This window comes from Lepeophtheirus salmonis, chromosome 8, assembly GCF_016086655.4.
Source record: "Lepeophtheirus salmonis chromosome 8, UVic_Lsal_1.4, whole genome shotgun sequence".
Taxonomy (NCBI): Eukaryota; Metazoa; Arthropoda; class Copepoda; order Siphonostomatoida; family Caligidae; genus Lepeophtheirus; species Lepeophtheirus salmonis.
In genome coordinates, this window is record NC_052138.2 from 722,683 (window position 1) to 746,700 (window position 24,018).

Below are 24,018 nucleotides of genomic sequence, written 5' to 3' on the forward strand. Positions count from 1 at the left end.
AATTAGCCCCCACAAAAAAAGGACTTTTTTCTAAAAAAAAAAGACCCAGAAAATAAAATCCTGCGAGTGTTACGTAATAAATTATAAATATTACGACTGCACGAATATATTTATATAGTATATACCGTTGATATGCTCTTATTATTTTCATACTAAGAAATGCAGTTCTTAACTGGTCGGGGCAGTGCATTCAGGACGGGTTGTAGCCCAAAATATATACAGGTAAGCACTCCCTCCCAGCCCCACCCCAAAGTCTTGCATTAATGTCTCTAACAATAAATGAAAAAATAACAGCACACTTATCTGGAGAGGTTAACACTGTAGACAAACTAAAACCACTGTGGGTATACGGGAAATGATCACACAGGAAGTATTTACAGCGTTTTGAAAAAATCAGCAAGCCCATTAACAACCAATCAGAGGCCTCTCCAAAAAAATCAGCCAGAAAATATGAAACCCGACTGGACCCAACAATTACAAATTAAAGCCCGACCAGGCTCGAGTGTTATGGGACCAACTATCATATTGGAAAAATTGAGCCTCACTCGAAAGTTGGTTTAGGCTTGGGCTGATCTTATTTTTTTCTTCGCACCAATTATGGCACCCACTAAATGAACGCCCCCCTTAGTATTTGGCTATAGTCTCTATGCCACGGGTCGGCCTTGCTGTTGAAAATAAACTGGAGGTTGCCTTGAGTAAAGATACGGCCTCTAGACACTTTTCGAGGCTGCACTAAAGAACTGCCTGGAGACTATTTTGAGGCTGTTGAAAAAAATAATTAATAAATTAAACACCATTTCTTTAAAATTGAGAGCATCATTTTTACCAGTATATTAAAGCCCTGTAAATTTCAAGACCCCTGGGATTGCCTGTTTCGCTTATAATAAGCTACGCCATTGAGGCTCATTTTAATGTATTGAGAAACAAAAAGGGATTTATATATTAATGAGTATTTTGTAGATTGGACTTTTTATACTAGATAAATTTAAATAAATAAATCGAACCGAAAAGTGAATGAATGAACGGCGAACATACAGTTTTTACAAAATGAACGGATGAAGGGTGGACGGGTACAAATCTGCACCTGTCTGATATGATTTTCAAAACTATGTGAAACAAAACTTTAAATGTATACTATCATTATGAAACAAAAATAAAACTCATTTTATTGCCTTTTGGAAAAGGGAAGTTAAGTTGTCACAAATAGCAAATAAAATAATTTTTTAATAAAAATAAACCCATAAATAAAACAAGAACAATTAAATTACTCGTATTTTAACATGACATTTAATTTAATTCTTTTTCAGAGTTTTAATCAAAGCCAATTTATATAAATTATTTCAAACATTGTATATAAAAAAGAAAACAATAAATTATATTATGTGGTTCGTCAAGTCAAAAACAATCTTTAACAAAAATCACGAAAATAATATAAAAATATGTGTTTTACTTCATAAATTAATATGACTTAATACTTTATTGACATATATCCATCAATTACCCGGTTTATCTTCAAATTTAAGGGACAATTTTTTTACTCTATGAAATACTTCAAATAAAATCTACATGATGCTAGCTGGTAATTTTTACATACAATATTCTTAGAAATTCACAAATATAGTAAAGCGTTTTCAATGACGTCATAAATTGCATAATATTAGAAGAAGACGCCATTTTGGGGCTCAAAGTTTATATTTTTGCTACATAAAATTGACAAATTTCCAATAAACCTTAATAAAACTCCATCAAATGGATTTATAAATAAAAAAGAATTAACAAATGCATTGAATAGTACTTAATACAAAGGATAAACACTGATATATGAATTAAATCAAACTAATATGTACTGAAAATCCCAAAAAAATTTCTTAATATTAATGAAAAAAGTGAATTCATTGTTATAAACTTGGTCGCTTAGGCCCCCAAAATGGACGACATCCAAATTATGAGGATTTTTTTTATCCCTTTTATATAACCTATTTTTTTATTTTGGAAGAAGATTCCTTCAATATAATGGGCTTGACAATCCCACCATTGAAGAAATTCTAAAAAAAACTGTATTAAAAAAATTATATGAGATAATTATGTTTTGAAATTAATAGCAAATAAGTTAATTATTTCATTGTTAAGGTTAACAATGTAATTAAGTAATCCAAAAAAATGGGTGTTTTTCTTCATTTGGGATAAGTGCAACATTTCTATTGGAACCACCGAAGAGTTGCTCTTATCTGGATTTGACTGTAAAAGTAAAATGCAAATTATTCATTTTCGAGAAAAAATATCCTAGCTTGCTTTTATATTGATGGACACATACTATGTATAACAATTAAATCATTAATATAACAGTCTAAGAGGATTCATTCTTCTCGTCTTCAAATTTCAGCTCCTCATTTTCAGAGGATGTCGTCGTTGGAATTAAATGTTGCAACTCTAATGTATTAATAGCTTGTATGGGTTGAATCTTCGAGATCACGGGAGATGTTTCAATATCTGCCGACTCAATAAAGTCAATTCCATTCTCAGTCCCATTACTATTCATGAGTAATTGAGAGATGTACTCCTCCTTCATATTTCGAGATTTTCGAAGGGAGCCTTTTTTGATTTTTGAGAGTTTGGACTCTAATCTACTCAAATATTCAGCAGAATCAGGAAGTTTATCGATAAAGTTGTCATTAAAGCCAACTTGTATTTGTATGTCATTTCCACTTTGGATTTCATTCCAAGGATCCGTCTCATCAACACTCTTTTCAACCATTTCGAATAGCTATCTAATAACTACTATGAAGACTCAACTAAACCTCGAATATGACGTCACTACTATAGGAATATGCAATGAATAGTGAGAAATCAATTGCCATATATACATATTATATTTATTATCGATCATAATTCACAATTAAAGAGCCCATGATTAAGAATCCTATATAAATTTATTATCACATAAATTTTATAAAAATAATTTAATTACTACATTTTATTTGTATATAATTAATAAAATAAGGATATCATAATAAATAAATAATTTAAATAAAAAGAGTAAAAATATATAATATTATCTTTTATCAATATAGTCTTGCAAAATATAATTTAATTTAGTTTTTTAATTATATATAATTAATTATGAGTAAAAAAAAACAATAAAAAAATGCTTGCTTATGATGAATAAAATACAGAATGAATTAAATTTAATTAAATGTAGAAATACAATTGCTTTGTTTAATGCCATGAATAACTTATATTTTCTTATCCTGAAGTTTAGCAACCTTTTTTGAGAGCTTTAATTCTTCAGCCAATAGCTCATTACGGCGAGTTCTTTCTTTCTGTAAAATAAGAATCAATTATTAATAATAAATATTGCATATATTGAGATTTATAAGTACCCTGGTAGATATTGTCCTTGGTCCGAACTCCGCAATAGTTTCTCTTAATTCTTTTAATTTCTTTTCTAGAGCCAAAACATTTGCATTTTTCCGTGTTATGAGAGAGTTACTCGATAGTATTTTTCTTTCATGCTTTTGATCCGAGGGAGGAGACAATTCACTATAACTAATATTATTTGACAAAACCTTTTTCTTGGATTCTTCACTACTTTTAATTACAACATTTTTAATTAAGGTAGAAGATTGAGGTGATGCAGCTCGTGAAGATGAACTTCTCGACAGTCGAGTAGACTTAGAAGAACTCTGATTATTATTACCATTAGCGACACGAGCTCGTGTTCTCAGTGTGGGTGGAGAGGAATTATAGTCCCCTCTCCAATAATTGTAATCAATCCTATGTTTTTTCTCTGATAGCTCTGGTATATAAGTTAGATTTCTATACTCGATCCTTTTAGCATTAAGAAATCTTGCCCTCTCTTCCATTTCTCTAAGTGTAACCGGTAGAACAAGGTCTAAATTATTCATAAACTCATTCCTTTGAACATTTGAAATAACTCTCTCAATTCTGGGCAATATAAATTCCTCCTGATTTTCCGCATCGACTTTAAGTTTCTCTTTTAGATCCAAGTAGCCATCTGGTGTGAATCGATTATAGGAGGTGATGTAGCCTGTAAACTGTCCAGGGGCTAGAGTCAACGTTGGACATGGATCACTATTGCTTTCAGTATCACTCATATACGGACTAGTTGATGGAGTTGCTTTACAGGAGCCGACTTTTTTACGTTTGATCCCATCCTTGCTCTTACGATTTACTTCTTTGATCTCTCTACGAATCTTTTCCAACACAGGTTTCTTCAAAAGAGGAAAGTATAAGAATTTAATCCCAATAATACGAACTCAAGACTGTTCATTACTCACTTGCTTCTCATTCCATTGAAGAAGAAATCGCTCCAGAGTCTCAATTTGTCCTCGAATGTTACCACGTTCATTCGTCTATTATTTTTTCAAAAAAATCCAAAATTAATTAATCATTTTTTATGAGGAATAAATATTAAGCAAATAAGGACACAAATGGATCATATAATGATATTTTTGTACTTTTTTACTTCATAAAAACTACAAAAGTAATATCGAAATACAACATTCAGTTGAAGTAAATATAATTTCAGATAAAAATCTAGGCCTTTATTTGATAAATTATAACTTTATTTTGAGCTGCGTTCCCTCAACAACAAAAAAGCAATTGAGAACAATGACTTTCCCAAAATATCGTCAATTTCTATCAACTAATTATTTAGAGGCGCAGCAAGTTGCACTAGTTTAGAAGCAAAAATTCAACGTCATAATGAAAAAATTACACAATTTTATTAAAAAGGCCGATTCGGGACCAAATTATGTTTTATATACCAAATAAAGACTTTAAGCTATCGCTAACAATTTTGGGTATCTCAAATCATCCCAGAAATTTGAATACAAACTCTATAGGAATTTAAACCAAATTGGTTTAAAAAATTATACAATTATAATTGATGTTATATTTACTTCTCACATCTAATTAATTATAATAGTAATTAAATAACACTCAAAACTTACATCAGTGGATTTTTTAAGGCGATAACTTAAAATCTGAAATTAATAATAAGATAATGAATTAAATAAAGATCCAAGTTAATATATCACCAAAAAAATATATATATCAATATTAATTAATTAAATACCTGATGATTCCTCATGAAAATACGGATTTGCTTTTGATAATCTTCCAACTCTTCAACATATTTGCGAGTTACTCCTCTCGGGATATTTAACATCTTTTTTCTTCCGTCCTTGTCCCACGCAATGAAATGATCAACTATCTAATCGATCTTTATTATATTTGAATAAAATCTTTTTTTTTATTTATTTACTATTAACTTCCAATTTTAATTACTGCTATATTATTATTTATTTGTTTTTTATCAATACATTGCAACAACAGCTGACATTCAAGGTCAAGGGTGCCAGCAGTTATTCATTAAAATGCATTGATTGATTCCTTGTTTTTTGTTTTTTTTACTATTAATTAACTAGCTATTCTTATTTATTCATATAATTTTTGCAAAGTAATTTCATTTATCATGATTCATTAAATATTCTTCCCCTTATCATTGAATCTAGGGAAAACTTCCTTTATTTTTGTCTTGAAGTCATAGATAAGTATAGATTGCTTAAGGGCACTGATGTCGTGTAAGATTACGTCAACTGATGTCTGCTCCTACTGTATGAGTATGAGATACAAATTCTACTTCTAATTTATACTTGCATATTCTTTAAAAATCAAGAAGAAAATATTTATAGATTAATTATTATAGCATAAATACCCCAACAACAGCTGAATCATCTCGAGTCGAACCTCCTTAATACAAACTTCTTCGCTGTTTATATTATTCTTTAAGCTGGAAGTGTAATATGTACGTATCAGTATCTGAAAATTGTCAAAATACTCCTGAACATACATTTTTCAAAAATAGTGTAAACCTATCGGTAAACTGCAAGATATTATTGCTTTAGTAAATTATTTTACCGAAACGAAGACCACGTGATTAATATTTGAACAAGGTAGTGTTCATGGCGACACTTATTTTTGTCCGCTAGACGCGTTAAATATTATTCCATAATGAGTAATGACTAACTGTGCCCAGCCTCTAAGAATTTACTCTTTTAACTGAATTAGTAAGGTAAACTCTGGGAAGGGAAGAAAAAGTTAGAAAATGACATCATCTTTATTAAAGTAAAAAGCAACATCTTGCGTGAAAAGATATGAAGGAATCTACGACGATCATGTCTCACTTTAGGTTAACAGATTGTTGTCTCTACTTTAATTTAAAGCTTTAGTTATCTCTATTTTAAAATATGCAAACGTATTATTACTAATGAGCAAGGAACACTTAGGTATTAAGGCTGATCTCTTTCTGAAGATATGTTGCCAAATTATACTTTTCTTCTATATTTACAATCATGAGGATTTAAACATTTTTCACATCCATATTAAGTATGTTATGTATGTGTGTGTTGCAACTCAAATTCGCAGGCATACATCGACATCTTCTGAACCTGCAAGACCCCGCTCCCACTCCTCTCACACTTACAATTACTTTTATAAACAAAGCTATATGACTTTAAAGCACGCGTACATAAATAAAGCTATTTTCCAAAGCCCTCACAGCGTATCCATATTATATCAGCGTAATTATTGTGAAATTCTTTACATTGAAATAATAATAAGGGGAGGCATTTTATTACTTGGATCAGCTAACGCTAACTCCTCACGCACAAAAATATGAATTGTCATTCTGGCCGTGAATGGATATAATGGCCTATGGCTCTTCACAACTATTAGGATTTATATTTTAAGTAAAATGATTACGAAATAGAGATTGTCTATTCTGACTTGGTAAAGACTCAATGCCCACGACTCCATTTTTTGTAATGAAGGTCGTAAAGAATATATGAGGTGGTGTTGGTTCAGATGGTACCATTGAGAGAAACCTATATTTGAGAAATAGGACGAAGAAAAAAAGAAGAAGAGAGAGAGAAATCCAAAAGAAAAGGAGAAAATAAAGAACATACTCCATTAATATTGTGAACTTTTTATTTTCTTATTAGTTATTCCTGTATTAAGTGGTAATATAAATATTTTTTGGATCAAGGATTTCTGTAGAGGAGGAGGAGGAAGAGATTCGTGATCCTTAGGAAAACTATATAAAAGTGAGTATGTTGCTGATTCCTGATACATATTGCAAGTTAAGTTTGAGAAAGAGGTGAAATCTTGTTAATAAGAAGAGCTGGAGGACGAGTAGTGGTGGTGGCAAGGAGAAGAAAAGGAGAGAGAGAGAGAGAGAGTCCTGTACGTGATGGGGGAGATCTCTTGCAGCTAGCTAGCTAGAGAGAAAAAAGAAGAAGAAGATTTTCTTTTCTCATTTTCTGACTGTTCTTTTTTCTTTTCCATTTGAATTTAGATCCGCCATTTAATAAAGTGGAAGTGGTAAGCTGGAAAGAAGAAGAAGAAGAAGAAAGAGAAAAGAAAAGAAAAGAAGACTAAAGAAAGAAAGAAAGAAAGAAAAAGCGAGAATTTCAAGAGAAGATAGAATTAATAAAGGAATTGAAAAAGGGGAAAAAAGGCAACTTTTTCTTTAGGAGCGAAATAAAGAAATAAGGAAATAAAGACGGAACTAATAGAAGGAATCGAGGGACTAGTGACTAGGAGTAAAGTGAGAAAGGAACTGTAGGATCGAGTGATGACGCAGCATTCGCAAGAATGAAGATCGATCGCAGTAAACTGAAGAAGTCCTCTTCGGAGGTGCCTTCGGATTGTAAGGCTCTGATCGATCGGCTCCGGAGCACGAGTGGAGACGATGAGTGCTTCCTTCGTGAGCTGAAAGGGATCGAGACGTGGACGTATGGGAAATGTGAACTATTGCACTGGATTGATGTGCTGGACCTGGCGGACCGTGTCCTGGAGTCAGCGTGTAGTGCTTCTGGATGGACTTTGAAGGTGGATGGGTCTGGGTCTTTGAAGGAGCTCGTTTTGTGGACCCTTCACTTCACGACCCTCCTGATCGAACACTCCTTTTCTCGGCACCTCTACTCCTCAATGGAGCATTTGACGGCCCTTCTGGCCTCATCCGACCTGGACGTGGTTCTGGCCGTCCTGAACCTTCTGTATATGTTTAGTAAACGCTCGAATTTCATAACTCGGCTGAGCCCGGAGAAGCGCGGAGGACTCTTGACAAGACTGAATCATTTGGCTGCCTCCTGGGGTGGGAAAGACAATGGATTCGGTCTCAAGGCCTGCTGCACAGAGGCCGCCCTCTCGACCTTCCCTCCCACCGCCACTACACTCCACTTTGAATTCTATGCAGACAAAAATACCCTCAATAAAAAAAACATAACGGTGATTCATCTTGAAAATGTGGACACACACCCTTCCACTCCAGGAAAGATCATGGAGGAACTTCTGGAAACGTATCCTGTCCCTGAAGAGAAACGCATGCTTCTCTTTACCTATCTTAGACTAGCACATTCTTTTTCGAATTATGCCAAGCGACTCAAATGCGTTCAAGCTCGTCTTCAAGCACTCTCAGTCTTAATTTATTCCAATCAGTTGTCTGATAATGTTCAGTCCCTTCTCTATTCTGGTCTCCTTGAAGAGCTTGTTGAAGTTCTAGAAATGAAAGGAGATCATTTAATGGAAATCAAGGCAGCTGCACTCAAATCCCTAACCTCTATCATTCATTTAGACAGAAATCCAAATTTCCCCAAATTGAACACAATAATTGACGTCACTGGAGCCTCTTCGTATCATGGTTTTCTTCCAGTACTGGTAAGAAGCTGTATAGCTTCTCTCACCGCAACCAAAGAAGGAACATCTTCAACTCAACAGCAACCCTTTCCACAGCCTCTGGCTACCGCCTTATTTAGTTTTTTGTATCATCTAGCATCTTATGAAGCTGGAGGTGAGGCCCTCGTTTCTTGTGGTATGATGGAAAGTCTCTTAAAGGTTATTCAATGGCCCTCGACGGAATTGGATCACATTACCTTCGTGACGAGAGCCGTTCGAGTTATCGATTTAATCACCAATTTGGATATGCAATCCTTTCAAACGCACTCCGGACTTTCCAGCTTTATTGTTCGCTTAGAATTAGAAGTTGAACATTGTCGGGAGCAACAGCCTTTTGAGATACATGTAGGATCTGCAAGACAAGATGCAATGGCTGTGGATGAAGAATTCTTAATGGATACGTCTGATGGACCAACTATGCCATTAGAGAGCACTAACAGCTCAACCACCAGTATTACGAACCCTCCGGATTATAGCGCTGCCAAAACTGGACTTACATGTTTACCGCAAAGAGCTGCATTACTCAAATCTATGCTTAATTTTCTGAAAAAGGTATTAATTCAAGTGATTATTAATAATCATTCTAATTATTCATTTCCTTATTATTCAATATTTCTTTCTTTGTTTTTACAATCAGGCAATACAAGATTCCTCATTTGGGGATTCAATTCGTCATGTTATGGATGGATCCTTACCAAACTCTCTAAAGCACATTATAAGCAATGCTGAATATTATGGCCCATCTTTATTTTTGCTAGCAACAGATGTTGTCACTGCTTATGTTTTTCAAGAGCCTAGTTTACTTTCTTCATTACAAGACAAAGGACTCACGGATGTCGTTTTACATGCTCTTCTTGTAAAAGACGTTCCTGCAACTAGGGAGGTTCTAGGTTCGTTGCCAAACGTTTTTAGTGCCTTATGTCTTAACAACAGAGGTTTAGACGCATTTGTCGCTTGCAAGCCATTCGAAAGACTTTTCAAGGTGTGTATTTGTGTTTTACTCATTATGCAAGTTATTTGATTATTTTTGTATTGTTTTGTTAAGTGAATTTACATTTCATATGCTTTTATTTTAATCCAATAGGTCTTATTGAGCCCTGTTTATTTAACTGCCATGCGAAGGAGGAGGAGTTCAGATCATATGGATACGGCTTCAAGTCTAGGAAATGCTGTGGACGAACTAATGCGACACCAGCCTTTACTTAAAGAAGCAGCGACAGGAGCCATCATTAAATTACTAGAGGAAGTTTGTGCACTAGGTCGGGATACAAGGATCGTTTGTTGGAAAGCCTTTCAGAAGAATGAGGTCCCTTCGTCTAACAATACCAACAGATCTGATACAAATAATGCCGTAGAACCTTCAGGGAGCTCGGATGAAGAAGAAGAGGAAGATGAAGAGGCTGTGACATCGGTTTCTTCCCAGCAGCAACAGCAAGAGCAGCAGCAAACACCGCCACCTCAAGGTGATATTGGGGATCAACAACCCCAAGAGCAGGAATCATCTGCTTCTCAACAACACATTTCACAGCAACAGCAGCAAAATCAAGCGGCATCAAGGGCTACGAATATTGGCCATAATGCCTCAAACAAAGAGGCAGTTCCTCTTGTAGACTATGTTCATAATGTTATGAAATTCGTCGAGGCCATACTTAGTAATAACTCTACAGATGATCATTGCCGTGAATTTGTTCAACAAAGAGGATTGGTTCCTTTAATGGGAATCTTAGGATTGCCAAATCTACCCATTGATTTTCCCACGCACCAGGCCTGTCAATCTGTGGCAGCTGTTTGTAAATCTATATTAAATTTAGCTCATGAACCTCAAGTTCTCAAACAAGGTTTGCTTCACCTGAATGAAGTTCTTCAAAGTTTGGAGCCTCTTCATACTCCTTTAGACCCACCTGGAGGATCTGTACTACTACATGAGCTAATATCCTCACCAAATATCGCAGAAGCAACCTCCAATCCACAAGCAACCCCTCTCTTACACCACATGTCTGCAGCACATGCATACATTCAAATGTTTATTTATGTATGTCGAACTGGTCAAAATGATATCCGTACTATTTCTGTAAATCATTGGGGATCGGAACTTGGTTTGGAAGTTTTGAAAAGTTTATCTAAGCTATTTGCATCCTTAGTTTGGGAATCAACAGTTTTGCTTGCTCTATGCTCAGATGATACACTCCCACCCGATTGTGAGTTCGGCAAGGCTGATATGGATAAACTCCTGCCATCTAGTATGCCACCCGCCACATCATCCTCTGCTTCAACAACAACCGTTTCAGCAGCAACTACTAATGATCCGGAAGAAACACTTAGTCCAAGCTCTGGAACTGAGTCTAATTCTAGTGTTACAATTGCAATGGAAAACTTAAGTACGGAGCCAGAAGTTGTAACGATGGATATTGACAGCTCCTCCTCAACTTCTGCTACAACTATAGAAAAGAAAGATAACAACAAATATAATCCATGTCTGCATCATCAAATTAAACAAATTAAGCCATTATTGAGTGCATCATCTAGATTAGGAAGAGCTCTTGCTGAGTTATTCGCCTTACTTGTTAAATTATGCGTTGGCTCTCCAATTAGGCAGCGTCGTGGTCAACATGTTCCACCTACTCCTGCAGCACCAAGTCAACCAGCTGTGGCAGTGGCCTCAGCTCTTAATAGATTATTAGCATCTGGTTTGTCCTGGACGCCGCCACCTACATCTCCCATACCAGGTTTTCGGTTAACATTTTTCACTTGTTCAGTTGGATTTACTCCTCCTATGTTGTTTGATGATAAAAAATATCCCTATCATCTCATGTTGATGAAATTTGTTAACTCGGGAGGACTTAAAGCTTTTTTCGATACTTTCTACTGGGCTCTATCATGTGGTGGAAAGCTTAGCCCTGAAGAAGGTCTTGAAAGTAATGAATTACCAGATGGAACTGGGGAATTTTTAGACTCCTGGTTGATGCTTTTGGAAAGGATGGTAAATCCTAAAGCCGTGTTGGAAAGTCCACACACTCTACCCAATTTATCCATTGGAAATTTTCAGCCATTTGATCCAGTCAAATATTTAATTCGTACACACAAACTAGCATTCCATGCCGTAATGAAAATCTGGGGGAAAACTCCACTCAAAGTATATGGACCTAGAATGGCTGAATCAGTCTTGAGTATTCTCTGTCACATTCTGAAAGGAGAGAAAATCATTGCTGAAAAACTTTCCAAAGGATCTAAAGGAGAAGATGATAAAAATAGTGGGGGAGGTGCTATGCCCTCTAGGGTAGCCTCGCGCTTTGCTAATTCTTTCAGTAACTCTCCTCCCTTTCAAATGAGTCTTCCAGATTTTCTTGGTGATTCATTTTTATCTCCAGTTATTAATAATGAAGCAGGAGGTGGAGCTGCCGCTCAAGGAGGAGAACAACCACAACATGTGCAACAACCAGAACAACCTCCAACACTACAACCAGAACAACAGCAACAATCTACGTCTCAAAATGCACCACCAGTAATAACACCTGCTGCCACTGCGGAAAATAATGATGATGTCGAACCAGCTCCAGGTTTTTCATTTTATGATTTACAAATATTAAGGGATATGGGATTTTCAAGAGAGCGTTGTCTTGAGGCAATGGATCGAACAGGAGCAATGTATGAAGCCACAGAATATCTCCTAACAGGTACACAATCGTCTTCAAATAACGAAGGAGAATCAAGTGGTGCTCAAAATACCGCTGCAGCATTGAGAGCATCCCCTCTTTCTATTGAACAAGAAGATTTAATGAGAGCAATAGCTATGTCCTTGGATGTAGATGTAGTTTCTTTTCAAGTGTCGTCCAATACGGAAGGGAATAATGAAGAGGACTCGCAACAACAATCCGGAAAGGAAGAGGAAGAAAATGAAGGAGGAAGCTTCGGCTTAAGTAAATCAGTTATGGATGAATTTACCCAACAAGCTCTGCCTGGTTGTTTGAATCTTGTTGATACATTACCTGAAACTGTGTTCAGGACCTGTGATCTCCTTCTCGCGGTTTTTGGTCGTAATGGCAAAGAGTTTAAAGAAAAAATTCTTAGAGGACTCATTACTGAAGTCAAGAGTGCTATTGATGTTCTTTTAGATAAATTATTAGAACTAGAAAAGTCTCAGAGTCCAATTGAAGAGGATGTTTTCAGAACTACAGAATCCAACAAAGCTGCAGTTAGAATTCATTTATTCATATTATTGTTTGAGGAATGCAAATTGTTATGTGCAAAGATAGTTGAGGAATCAAGTGTTGTTCCCATTATGACTCACCTACTCACAGTTTCCTTTGATGTCTTAAAACGCTGCTCAGGCTCAGTTGGTACTCCCAAGTGGATGACACCTTTATTACTCTTTATTGATCTATATGAAAAAGTTATTCTTGGAATGAATCGGCGTGCTTCTTTAACATCCGTATGTATATTATACATTCTTGAAATTTGAAGTTGTTAATTTGTACTATATTTATTAAAGGTTTGTTCTCGTTGTTGGAAGTGGTATGATATAAGTAGTGGAAGATGGTGTCAATACACTCCAGCAAGTAATAAAACCATTGATGACGCTTTTTGGAGTGGTGAGACAAGTGTAAGAATAACGACTGGTCGAAGAAAATATACCATACAATTTGGAACTATGATACAAGTAATCATTCAATTTTTATAAATGGTCATAGTTAATTACACATATTATTTGATTGTACATTTATTTTAGGCAAATGAAGAAACGGGAAATCGTCGTCCAATTATGATATCTATCAAAAGTAAGGGATCCAGAGACGCAGTAGTTAAGTCTTCTGCCACATCTAGTAATAGTAATAATGCAATGGAGCTTGGTGAAGAGGAAAAGAAAGTATCTGATCCTAATGAAGAGGATGTCATAACTACAATTCCTACAGCAGAGGGACTTAAAGCAGACGAAAAGTCTGCTCTTTTAAAAGCATGTGTCGGCTTTGTATCCATTCCAGTGGATTCGGATGCGCTAAATGCAGTGCTAAGACTTTGCTTAAGATTAACACAAGAATTTGAGCAAGCAGTAGAGTTTGCACGACTCGGCGGAGTAAAACTACTATTAGAGTTAAATCAATCTTCTTTGTTCTCGGGTATAACTTCTTTGGCCACCCTTTTAGTTCGTCATGTTCTTGAAGATCCTGATACATTACGTCATACAATGGAAAAGGTTATTCGTACCTCAACATTGAATTCGCAAACCACGTCAAAGGAAATTAATTATATTTTGAGAGTTTTAGCTCCTGCAGCTTGTCGCTCTCCTTCTATTTTTGTTTCTGTTGCTAAAGATATTTTAAGGTTTGAGCCTTCTCCTCTTAATAAGAGAGGAGAAACAGATGAAGACACTAGACTTTTAGTTAAATCACTTCCCACGAAAGCTCCAAACTCGGTTGCACCTCCCTTAGGCGAGGTATCGCAGTCTGTCATTTGTGATTTATTGAATTTCTTAGTTAAGACACCAGACATTTGTGAGTCGTCTAATAATGCAACAGTGGTTGAAAGTGCCACAGAGCTAAAAAATAATAAAGGAGGAGGCGCTCCAAACGTTATACGTAATATGTCCACTGGAGATTTACCTGGAGTACTACAGCAGCCGCCGGTGACGATTACCACAGCGCAACCATGTGATACCTCTGCATCAAAAGACATGAAAAAACCCTTCTTATCTAAATCAGCAGTATGTAGACTTCTTGCAGAATTGGTCAAATCTTATGGGGGTTGTGCAAAGTTAATAACAGATCATGTGTATGAATCTGGAATCGTAGAAAATATCAAGGAAGATACAAGTGCTCTTGCTTTCTTACTTGATGAGCTTCTTACTTCAAAAGCAGACAAGGATATAGGTCAATTAGTGAAAACTTTAATAGCTGCATTGGCGTCCTGCAATCATCATCCCGAAGCTCAATCTGCTTTAGTTTGGGAAGTGAAACTAGCATTGAATCGCTCTTTAATTCAACCAGAAAGTCCTGTCAAGCATTCTAAAATACAAGCCCTTACATGTCTCATTTCTACTATGATTGAGAGCTGTCCAAGTTCAATACAACAGACTCAACAGCCTGCCTTTAAACAAAATCTTCAATGTCAAATGAATAATATTGTTAAAATTATGCTTAAAAGAGGATTAATTACGGATTTAGCTCGTGTCCCTCATGCACTGGACCTCTCTAGTCCCAACATTGCTGTAACAATTAATTCAGCTTTGAAACCTTTAGAAACATTAAGTCGTATAGTCAATCAACCAACAGCACTTGTTTCTTCTGCAAGAAAATCAAAGAATGATGTTCCCGATTCAAGTGCAGAAGATTCTACTTCAAATAACCCCACAGGGAGTGGATCTAGTGTTTTATTAGGTGATATTCCGGAGCAAGAGCCAAACGTGAATGAAGGTACAAATACGACCAACTCCGAAGCTACTAGAGCTCAAGGAGACGAGTCAGTAGAGCCGGATGCCGAGGCAACTGAACATGATGTGTCCACTACTGCCGAGAGTATTGATCCTAATTCGGAAAGCCAGTTACAAGTAAGTTTTGTACCCTTTCATTTATGACTTAGTTATTTCGTATTATTAATATTGTTATACAATGTAGACTGTTGAAGACACAAATGATGAGGATTATGATGAAATGATGGATCAACTTTTAGAAAGAGATGGATCTGACAATTTTACTATCATTCCTCAAGTTGGCTCCAATGTGAACAGTGATCAAGATCATCATCAGGTACAGATTACATAGATTTAAGGGTTTATATTTATTAACTAACAGATGAACATGAATTTGGCGCCTTATAAAATATTCATCTCTCACTGGTGATGACCCTTTTGTATAGTGATTATTAATTAATTTAATCTAAAATTAAAAATATTAGGATGGATCAAGATTTGCGGGTCATGGATGCCAGGATGATGTAGATCGTGCGAGTGAATCTAGTCAGAGTGACGCAGCTATCGAAGAAGAAACTGAAGATTTAATTGAGGAAGAGGAGGACGATGACGGAGAGGAAGAGGACGATGAAGGTTGTTTTGCATTTATTTAAATAAATGAGTGTTATTTCCAATTTGCTTATTTCCTATCTTTACATTTTTATGTGCGGCCTCTATAGATGAAGACGAGGATGAGGACGAAGATGAAGAGGACGAGGAAGGAGGTTCTCCTTATAATGATGATAATGAAGATTTTCGACAGGTTGAAGGTGCAACATATCGCATGCCAACTGATGATCCAATTGATGAATATATTGATCGAATGGTTTTCCAAAATATCGATACACCTCTTCATTCTACAATTGAGGTGGGGGAGCCAAATGTAATTCATCACTTGCCACTATGGTCTGAAGTGAATGGAGGATCTGGAGTTTCAACAGATGGTGGAGCTAATTCAGCTAATCATGTAACTCCATCTCATCCTTTGTTAATGGGGCGCCAGAACTTGGAAACTGGAACAGGGAATGCACGTAACAGCGCTTCTACTCGTTCATTGCCAAGAACTAGAGGAAATAGCTTGCGACCTTACTTTCAGCTCAATTCGCGAGCTCAAAATAATCCATCCACACCGGCCATACTGCAAAACTTTTTAGGGGGTAGTAATCCTCAAGAGTTAATTACTTTTGGTTTTCGTCGAAGCGGAGCTCCATTAATGATGGATGTCGTGGGATTATCTCTGTTAGATACAATGGATAACGATATGCCCGATTTGGATAGTGCTACTCTAGGCTCTGGTGGCAGGGCTGCTCTCTCTTCAATCCCATCTGCACTACTACGGTGGAACGAAGAATCGAGAGTCATCGATGGAGAGTCCATGCATGACTGCGTCACAAACTTAAAACCCGAAATTATTGAGGTAATTGAAAATACGAGAGACGAAGTGAGACGTAAAAAGGAGGAAGAGCGAAAAATTATCAAAAAACTTATCATTGATACCAATAATCTTGATGAGGATCCAGCTGCTACTACTACTACAACAACAGGTGGTGGTACCGAAGGAGCTGCTGGCACTGGTAGTGATTTGATAGCTGTATCAACACCTTTAAGTACTGTTTCTCCAGTAGTTAGAGCTATAGAAGGATCAAATAATACTACCCTCAATGTGTCAACGACTAATACTACAACTACGCCCTCCACTACAGCAGCTGCAACAACAGCATTGACCTCTTCTTCCAGTGAGGACACTTCAGCTCCTTCTGGTCGCCAAGCTATTTCCCAGTTGGCTCAAGATTTGGCTGCTGCAATATCTACGCGTGTTGGTTGCTTACCTATTATTGTGCCTCCATTAACTTCATCAAGTACTACCTCCACAACTTCCTTGTCCCAGTCTGATCAACAATCTGAACTACAGCAGTCGCATCGAGAATCTCATCAAGGTGAGCAACAGTTTCAACTCAATTCCCAATCAAGAAATATGGATACAACAACAAGTGCAAGACTAACTGAGGTTCCATCAAACATTTATCCTGGAAGAGATCTTCCTACAGTTTTGGATCCTCTTAGTCCTTCTCCGGAAGTTGCGTCCACATCTGGAGCTACAACTACTTCATCAACCACCACAGCGGGTACTGATGTTTCCGTCACAGGGTCATCATCTTCAACAACGGGTGGAGATGTTTCCATGGAATCGGATCAACCCAGAGAAAGCGAGGAAGCTATTGGCGGAAGCAGCAGTATTGCTTCGTCCAACCCAATACCTAGTACTTCTGGCACGTCTCAAAATCCTGACTACAGCTCAATTTTGGGTGATGTAGAAATACCTGAAGGTGTTGATCCGTCCTTTTTAGCAGCCCTTCCAGAAGAAATGAGGCAGGAAGTCATTGATGATCAACGTCGTCTTCAAAACATTCGTCAAAGAGCACAACAACAGAATACAGAAGGTTCCAATGTTCCTGAAGTAAATCCAGAGTTTTTGGCTGCCCTTCCGCCAAATATTCAGGAAGAGGTTTTAGCTCAACAAAGAATGGAACAACAAAGACAATTATCCCAAGTAAATCCTGAAGCTCCAGTTGATCCTGGAGAATTTTTTCAGACACTCCCCGCTAGTCTCAGACAATCTGTTTTGGCTGATATGGAAGATTCTCAAATGGCTGCTCTACCAGCTGAATTAGCCGCTGAAGCTCAGAGTTTGCGACGCGAGTATGAACAACGCAATCGCAATTTCATGCATGAACGATTTTTTAATAATGGTGGGAATTCTCTCAGCTCCATCCTACGTGGTTCGGTTTCAAGACTCGGAAATCAATATATTATTGGTAATCTGGTGGGTCGTGAAGCATTTAGACTTTCAGGCTCTCGTTTCACCGAAGCAAGCGCTGCTGCAATCACTCGTGAAAGACGCCATCAGGCTTTTCTAGCAAATTCAATACGCTTTAAAGGTCGACAATTGCTGGATAATGAAGGACTCTCTTGTCTACTTATTCTTTTATTTGTGGATGATTCGAAAATTAATACAACTAGACTGCACCGCATACTTAGAAATCTGTGTTATCATGCTCCAACGAGAGATTGGGTTGTTCGATGCCTAGTCTCAATACTCGAAAGGGCTAACGAAACCAAAGACATTATGGCCAGCATACAGTCTTCTTTTCAACTACCAAACAAATCCAAGCGCTCTTCTACAGCAACTCCTGTTAAATCCGCTTCTTCTCAACAACAACAGCAGCAAAATAGTTGGCTAAATATATCCATGGACGCTGCTCTCGGATTTAGAGCTAATGTATTCCAAGTACACCGATCCACTACTCCTGGCAAGAAAAATATGGAAAAAGGGTCTATAAGTATTCATTCAGGGGCATCAGCCGTCGTATGTAGGCATACTTTAGAGGTTCTCATATCTTTAGCTAAAAACTTTTCTATTCATTTTCTTCCTTGGAGGGATCAAATAATGGAAAAGTATAATTCTTCTTCTTCTTCAACTCCTGAAAAGAAAAAGACTGTTAGCAACAAAGATTCAAGTTCAAGTTCTTCATCATCAAACTCCTCATCCATGTCAGATTTCTGGGATACCTTACTTCGCCTTGATATGCAGTCAAGTAGTAAAAAGGGAAAGAGTGTTGCAAGAAGTCATAGTAACGTATCAACCCTAGCAATGAGCGAAGAAGATGTGAATACTGTATCCATTGAGTCTTCACCATTTGGTCAATTATTATCCATGCTAAAAAGCCCTGTTATTCGCCGCAATTCTCTTCTAACAGATAAATTACTACGGCTATTAAGTCTCATTTCCATTGGCCGACCAGACTCTCTTAACAATAAAGACGATAAAAAGGGGACTGGCAGCAAAGAAGAGTCAGGAAGTGGAAACAATCTTCCTCCACCTATTAGCGCAGATCATCTTCGGCTTGCCGTTGATGTTCTTACCTCAAAGTCATGTAGTGAAGAAGGTCTTGAAGATGTAACTGCACTTCTTTTAAACTTGAGTCATGGCCCTGTACCAACCCGGGATATTATTTTGCAGCTCCTGTTGAAAGGAGCCCAAGAACTTGGCAATGTGGTTCGTGCTAACGTTTTAGATCTCCAAAATGAGTTGTTAAGCATCAAGTCAACCAATTTTGAACATGATAGAAGTGGAAAGGATAAAGGCGGATTACTTGATAGGTTCACCAAAGAAACTGTTGTCTTAAATGCGCCATCTAAAGTAAAAGGTGGCTCAGAACTCCAATTACCTTCTATGAATGCATTAACTAACAAAACATCCTCACAAGCCTTCTTCTTAAGAGTTCTGAAGGTTATTATTCAGTTAAGAGAGGCCGCCCTTTTAGCAATGAAAAAAGACATGCAAGAAGCAAAAAAATCTTCACCTCCGTCCGATACACCTGCTGAGTCAACAACGACTAATACAACAACTACTCCTGCTTCTACGACAACGTCGACGTCAGATACAACCACGATTGCTGATCAAACCAATGAGGAAAATAAAATGGATGTAGATGAAAATTCGTCGGATTCTACAAGCGAAGCAAAAGCCAATTCTCAATGGAAAATAGAGTCTCTGAGTGAACAGTTATCACTGGATTCTTTATGGGAAGCATTAGGCGATTGTTTGAAAGATTTAGCAGAAACCCCTGATCATCATGCTGTTCTGGTTCTTCAATCATCTGTCGAGGCCTTCTTTTTAGTTCATGCAGCTTCTACTCAGCCCGATGAGAAGAAAAAAGTTCAACAAAAGGAGACAAGGCAGGAGCAGTTGGCTCATATTCAAGAGCAACTAGCGGATAACAAGGAAATGGAGTCGAGTTCAACAGCTTCATCTTGTTCATCAAATTCATTATCTCCAGACACAAAGAAGTTTTTGGCTTTTGCTGAAACGCATCGCACTGTTCTAAACCAAATTCTTAGACAGAGTACTGCTCACTTGGCTGATGGACCATTTTCTGTATTAGTGGATCACACCAGAGTGTTGGACTTTGACATTAAACGTAGATATTTCCGCACAGAACTCGAAAGAATGGACGAAAGACTTCGTAGGGAAGACTTGGCAGTTCATGTAAGACGCGAAAATGTATTTGAGGAGTCATTTAGAGAACTTCACCGCCGTAGTCCTGAAGAATGGAAAAACAGATTCTATATTGTATTTGAAGGAGAAGAAGGTCAAGATGCAGGTGGTCTTTTGCGGGAATGGTACGTTATCATTTCTCGTGAAATCTTCAACCCCATGTACGCCTTGTTCAAAACCTCACCTGGAGATAAAGTCACATATATGATCTATGAAAGTTCTCAAACTAATCCTAATCACTTGGACTATTTCAAATTTGTAGGGAGAGTAATAGCCAAGGCCATTTATGACAATAAACTCCTTGAATGCTATTTTACTCGCTCTTTTTACAAACATATCCTTGGGAAACCCGTCAAATATACTGATATGGAGTCAGAAGACTATGCTTTCTACAAAGGACTCGAGTTTTTGGTGAATCATAAAGTGTCAGACCTGGGATATGACTTGACGTTTTCAACTGAAATCCAAGAGTTCGGCGTCACTGAGATTCGCGACCTTATCCCAAATGGTCGTAATATAACTGTCACTGAAGAAACTAAATTAGATTACATTCGACTCGTTTGTCAAATGAAAATGACTGGAGCTATTCGCAAACAACTCAGTGCATTCTTGGAAGGATTTTATAACATCATTCCTCGTAGACTTATATCGATATTTAATGAACAAGAGTTGGAACTCCTTCTCAGTGGACTTCCCACCATTGATATCGATGATCTTAAAAGTAACACAGAGTATCACAAATATCAAAGGAACTCTTTACAAATTATTTGGTTTTGGAGAGCTCTTCGTTCCTTTGATCAAACGGATAAAGCAAAGTTTATGCAATTTGTAACTGGAAGTTCTAAAGTACCTCTACAGGGTTTCGCCTACTTGGAAGGCATGAATGGTGTTCAAAAGTTTCAAATTCATCGTGATGACCGATCAACTGACCGACTTCCTTCTGCTCATACTTGTTTTAACCAACTGGATCTTCCTGCTTACGAAACCTACGATAAATTGCGAACTTATTTGCTTAAAGCTATACATGAATGCTCTGAGGGTTTCGGATTTGCTTAAGACAATATTATTATCTTATTAATTACGACTACAACAACTCCTCTATTATTATTATTATTAAAATTAAAATTATTACTATTATTATCTAAAGTGTTTATTATCTTTATATGTCTCCTCTTCTTGTGAGTTTATTACTGTGATGGTGATTTAATTCTAATTATCAATTTATTCCATCTCTGATAGTGGTTAACTTAAAAGCAAAAATACGTTCTGCTACTTGATTGAAATTACGTCTCAATTTTTTTTCTTTCATTTTTTTAGTGGTACATTACGATAACGAAAAGAAAGTATTTTGATGAAGAAAAAAAATGAATTCATTTGATTGATTGATGAAAGAATAATAATGAATTTTTTTGTGGACTTGAAAATTAAGAAATAAAAAATAAATCTAATTGTAAAGGAAACTTTTAAATACTCATTTATTTATAATACTGTGTAGCTAGGAGAAAGAGAGAGAACGTCAGGTAGTGAGTACTAGGGGTGTCTACACTACAGACTGTATGTTAAAGCCGTAGATTACGACGTGTGGTGTATGTAGTCCTACTTTATACAATATGTTATTGTAGGTATCATTAGTATGACTGAGGGGTTATAGACAGTACATACACCTAGAGAGTGGAAAAGTAGACTATTAAGTAACATTTTACATTGTATTGATACAATAATTATCTACAACAGCCTCAGAAGAGGAAAAGAAAATATTGTGTGACGTCACGGATGCCTTAGAAATTAAATTACCTTGGATTCACAAATTTATAACTTATATTATTACATTTTGGACAGTTTAAAAGTCATGGAGTTTGATAATCTTGAGGTTGCGTTTCCTTGGGAAATCACCCGTATCCGCTCTGATCTAGTTCCTCGCCCTCTTGAATCACAAGACGAACACAAAGGAGGAGCAACTCCGTCGAGAAAGCCGATCCCCCATTGGAGTGGCGTCCACCGCATCGTTTGCACGGTTTTAGACGAAATGGGTAAAGCCTCTGCTTTAGCGCAAGGTCTAAACCACGTCGTTACTTCATCCGAGAAACTCCGCCATAGCGAAGAACAAGTCGTATACATCCTTGTTCTTCACTCCCGCGTTGCTGGACTCCTCAAAGTAGGAAGGAAAAACTTGTTCCTCTTGGATAAATCCGGAAAACTAAATGAGAAGTTTCCACTTTGCATTTTAGACTTTTATGTGGCGGAATCCTTACAGCGCTCAGGACTAGGGAATAAGCTTTTCCAGGCCATGTTGAAGGATCAGGAGGATATTCATCCACGATTCCTTGCCATTGACCGACCTTCCCCCAAACTCATCTCCTTTTTCGCAAAACACTATCAACTCATACAAAATATTCCCCAAGTCAATCACTATCACATCTTTCAAGGCTTCTTTACGGATAGGCCACAGGAAGAAGAGGGAAATGCACAGGCTAAGCGGCCGCGGTTATATATGGGGAAGTTGCAGTATATTTGATACCCAACTATCCGCTTGGATGTATATATATATATAATTAATTAATAAGCACAATTTTATATTATGTACAGTGTACACCTCCTAGCTTATCATTCTAATTTAGTAATTTCAAATTTGTATTTCCTTTCCCTATTATACTCCAAGTTGAAAAGTAACTACTTCTCCATTCAGATCCATCACTCAAAGAAATAAAGTTTAATATATATATATCATTAGTATGTAAATGCACAACATTTCACCTTTTTAGACCAATAATGAATTAGTTACCTTTCTTTTCTTCTAATAATAATAATTATAAAATTAGATCATGACTTCTTTTAATATATAAACATAATTATTTGGGCAAGTTTGAAGCTTTAACATTTTGTAACGTATATGATAATAATATTTTTATATTTATCAGCCTATTGAGAGTCTATGTAATGAGTAATTATAATTTATAGAAAAGAGCATTTACTAATTGTTTTAACATTTTATATGACTGCTTTTGACAACAGCAAACAAAAAAAAAAAAAAACAAAAAAAAAACTCCCAACGAAATGTTACATTTGTCTGTTAATTTTATTTTAAAGATATTATAATGTATAACTGTATATTATCAATTATTATATTTTATAAAACATATTTATATATATATAAATTAAAGAGTTTAAATTTTATTTCATCACTACATAGATTTGGTATTGATATTTGCTTCAAATGATCACTTTTAAAGTGAGGGGGACGAGTTTTTGGAAGTACATTAATAGGTAGGGAATGCAATTTCTTTGTCTTTTTATTTATTCTTTATGGTAATCATGTTTTAAATTATTCAAAAGAATACTCAATAATAATTTAGTATTTGATAAATTCATATTCCCATTAGTTCCAAAGAGATTAACTTCCTCTTCATACAATGAATAATAACATTTGAAACCCTAAAGCAGTAGTTTCCAACAAGGATTCCTCGGCCCCCTTTTACTCCGCAGATCAATAACAAGGGTTCAGGAAATAAAACATTTAATATGTGGCAAGATATTAAAAAATATTATAGCCAGGCCAGTGATAGAAAGGTTGAGAATCACTACATTAAGAATAATTTGTCTGTTTTCTATTTGAAAGGGCTGTGGGACTTGATTACATTAAAATGGTGATTCAAAATTCATTATTTGAAGTAAAAAGAATGATTCATAAACATAATTTGAGGCTAGAAATATTATTTATTTCAGATATTTAAAAAAAATTCCTTGGCGAATAGTCATA

General features: G+C 36.4%; 4 protein-coding genes across 4 annotated transcripts; 2 read left to right on the top strand and 2 right to left on the bottom strand.

The window, feature by feature from the left end:
* Positions 1–1,264: 1,264 nt before the first annotated feature.
* LOC139906122 (uncharacterized) lies at positions 1,265–2,828 on the bottom strand. Its single transcript, XM_071890445.1, has 2 exons — positions 2,315–2,828; positions 1,265–2,238 (listed from the first exon to the last, which is right to left on the bottom strand). Exon 1 carries the CDS (start codon positions 2,753–2,755, stop codon positions 2,348–2,350), a length of 408 nt encoding a protein of 135 aa, XP_071746546.1. The 5' UTR covers positions 2,756–2,828; the 3' UTR covers positions 1,265–2,238; positions 2,315–2,347.
* A 240-nt stretch (positions 2,829–3,068) lies between these two features.
* LOC121123645 (uncharacterized) lies at positions 3,069–5,866 on the bottom strand. The gene is made up of 6 exons (XM_040718779.2): positions 5,741–5,866; positions 5,099–5,687; positions 4,974–5,006; positions 4,299–4,373; positions 3,381–4,232; positions 3,069–3,320 (listed from the first exon to the last, which is right to left on the bottom strand). Exons 2-6 carry the CDS (start codon positions 5,189–5,191, stop codon positions 3,234–3,236), a joined length of 1,140 nt encoding a protein of 379 aa, XP_040574713.1. The 5' UTR covers positions 5,192–5,687; positions 5,741–5,866; the 3' UTR covers positions 3,069–3,233.
* A 794-nt stretch (positions 5,867–6,660) lies between these two features.
* HUWE1 (HECT, UBA and WWE domain containing E3 ubiquitin protein ligase 1) lies at positions 6,661–21,721 on the top strand. Its single transcript, XM_040718778.2, has 9 exons — positions 6,661–7,127; positions 7,379–9,312; positions 9,398–9,742; positions 9,845–13,189; positions 13,250–13,417; positions 13,487–15,301; positions 15,369–15,500; positions 15,649–15,796; positions 15,883–21,721. The coding sequence occupies exons 2-9, from the start codon at positions 7,678–7,680 to the stop codon at positions 21,315–21,317; spliced, it is 13,023 nt and encodes a 4,340-aa protein (XP_040574712.1). The 5' UTR covers positions 6,661–7,127; positions 7,379–7,677; the 3' UTR covers positions 21,318–21,721.
* On the top strand, positions 21,722–23,077 carry LOC121123646 (alpha-tubulin N-acetyltransferase-like). Its single transcript, XM_040718781.2, has one exon. The coding sequence runs from the start codon at positions 22,111–22,113 to the stop codon at positions 22,774–22,776; it is 666 nt and encodes a 221-aa protein (XP_040574715.1). The 5' UTR covers positions 21,722–22,110; the 3' UTR covers positions 22,777–23,077.
* Positions 23,078–24,018: the final 941 nt, after the last annotated feature.

Bases quoted from the DNA above. Each gene is read 5' to 3' on its own strand.
- LOC139906122 (XM_071890445.1), bottom strand. From the start codon at position 2,755: ATGGTTGAAAAGAGTGTTGATGAGACGGATCCTTGGAATGAAATCCAA.
- LOC121123645 (XM_040718779.2), bottom strand. From the start codon at position 5,191: ATGTTAAATATCCCGAGAGGAGTAACTCGCAAATATGTTGAAGAGTTG. The intron at 4,233-4,298 runs GTGAGTAATGAA...CCTCTTTTGAAG, and splicing joins TTCAATGGAATGAGAAGCAA to AAACCTGTGTTGGAAAAGAT. The intron at 3,321-3,380 runs GTACTTATAAAT...CTTATTTTACAG, and splicing joins CAAGGACAATATCTACCAGG to AAAGAAAGAACTCGCCGTAA.
- HUWE1 (XM_040718778.2), top strand. From the start codon at position 7,678: ATGAAGATCGATCGCAGTAAACTGAAGAAGTCCTCTTCGGAGGTGCCT. The intron at 13,418-13,486 runs GTAATCATTCAA...CATTTATTTTAG, and splicing joins AATTTGGAACTATGATACAA to GCAAATGAAGAAACGGGAAA. The intron at 15,302-15,368 runs GTAAGTTTTGTA...TATACAATGTAG, and splicing joins ATTCGGAAAGCCAGTTACAA to ACTGTTGAAGACACAAATGA.
- LOC121123646 (XM_040718781.2), top strand. From the start codon at position 22,111: ATGGAGTTTGATAATCTTGAGGTTGCGTTTCCTTGGGAAATCACCCGT.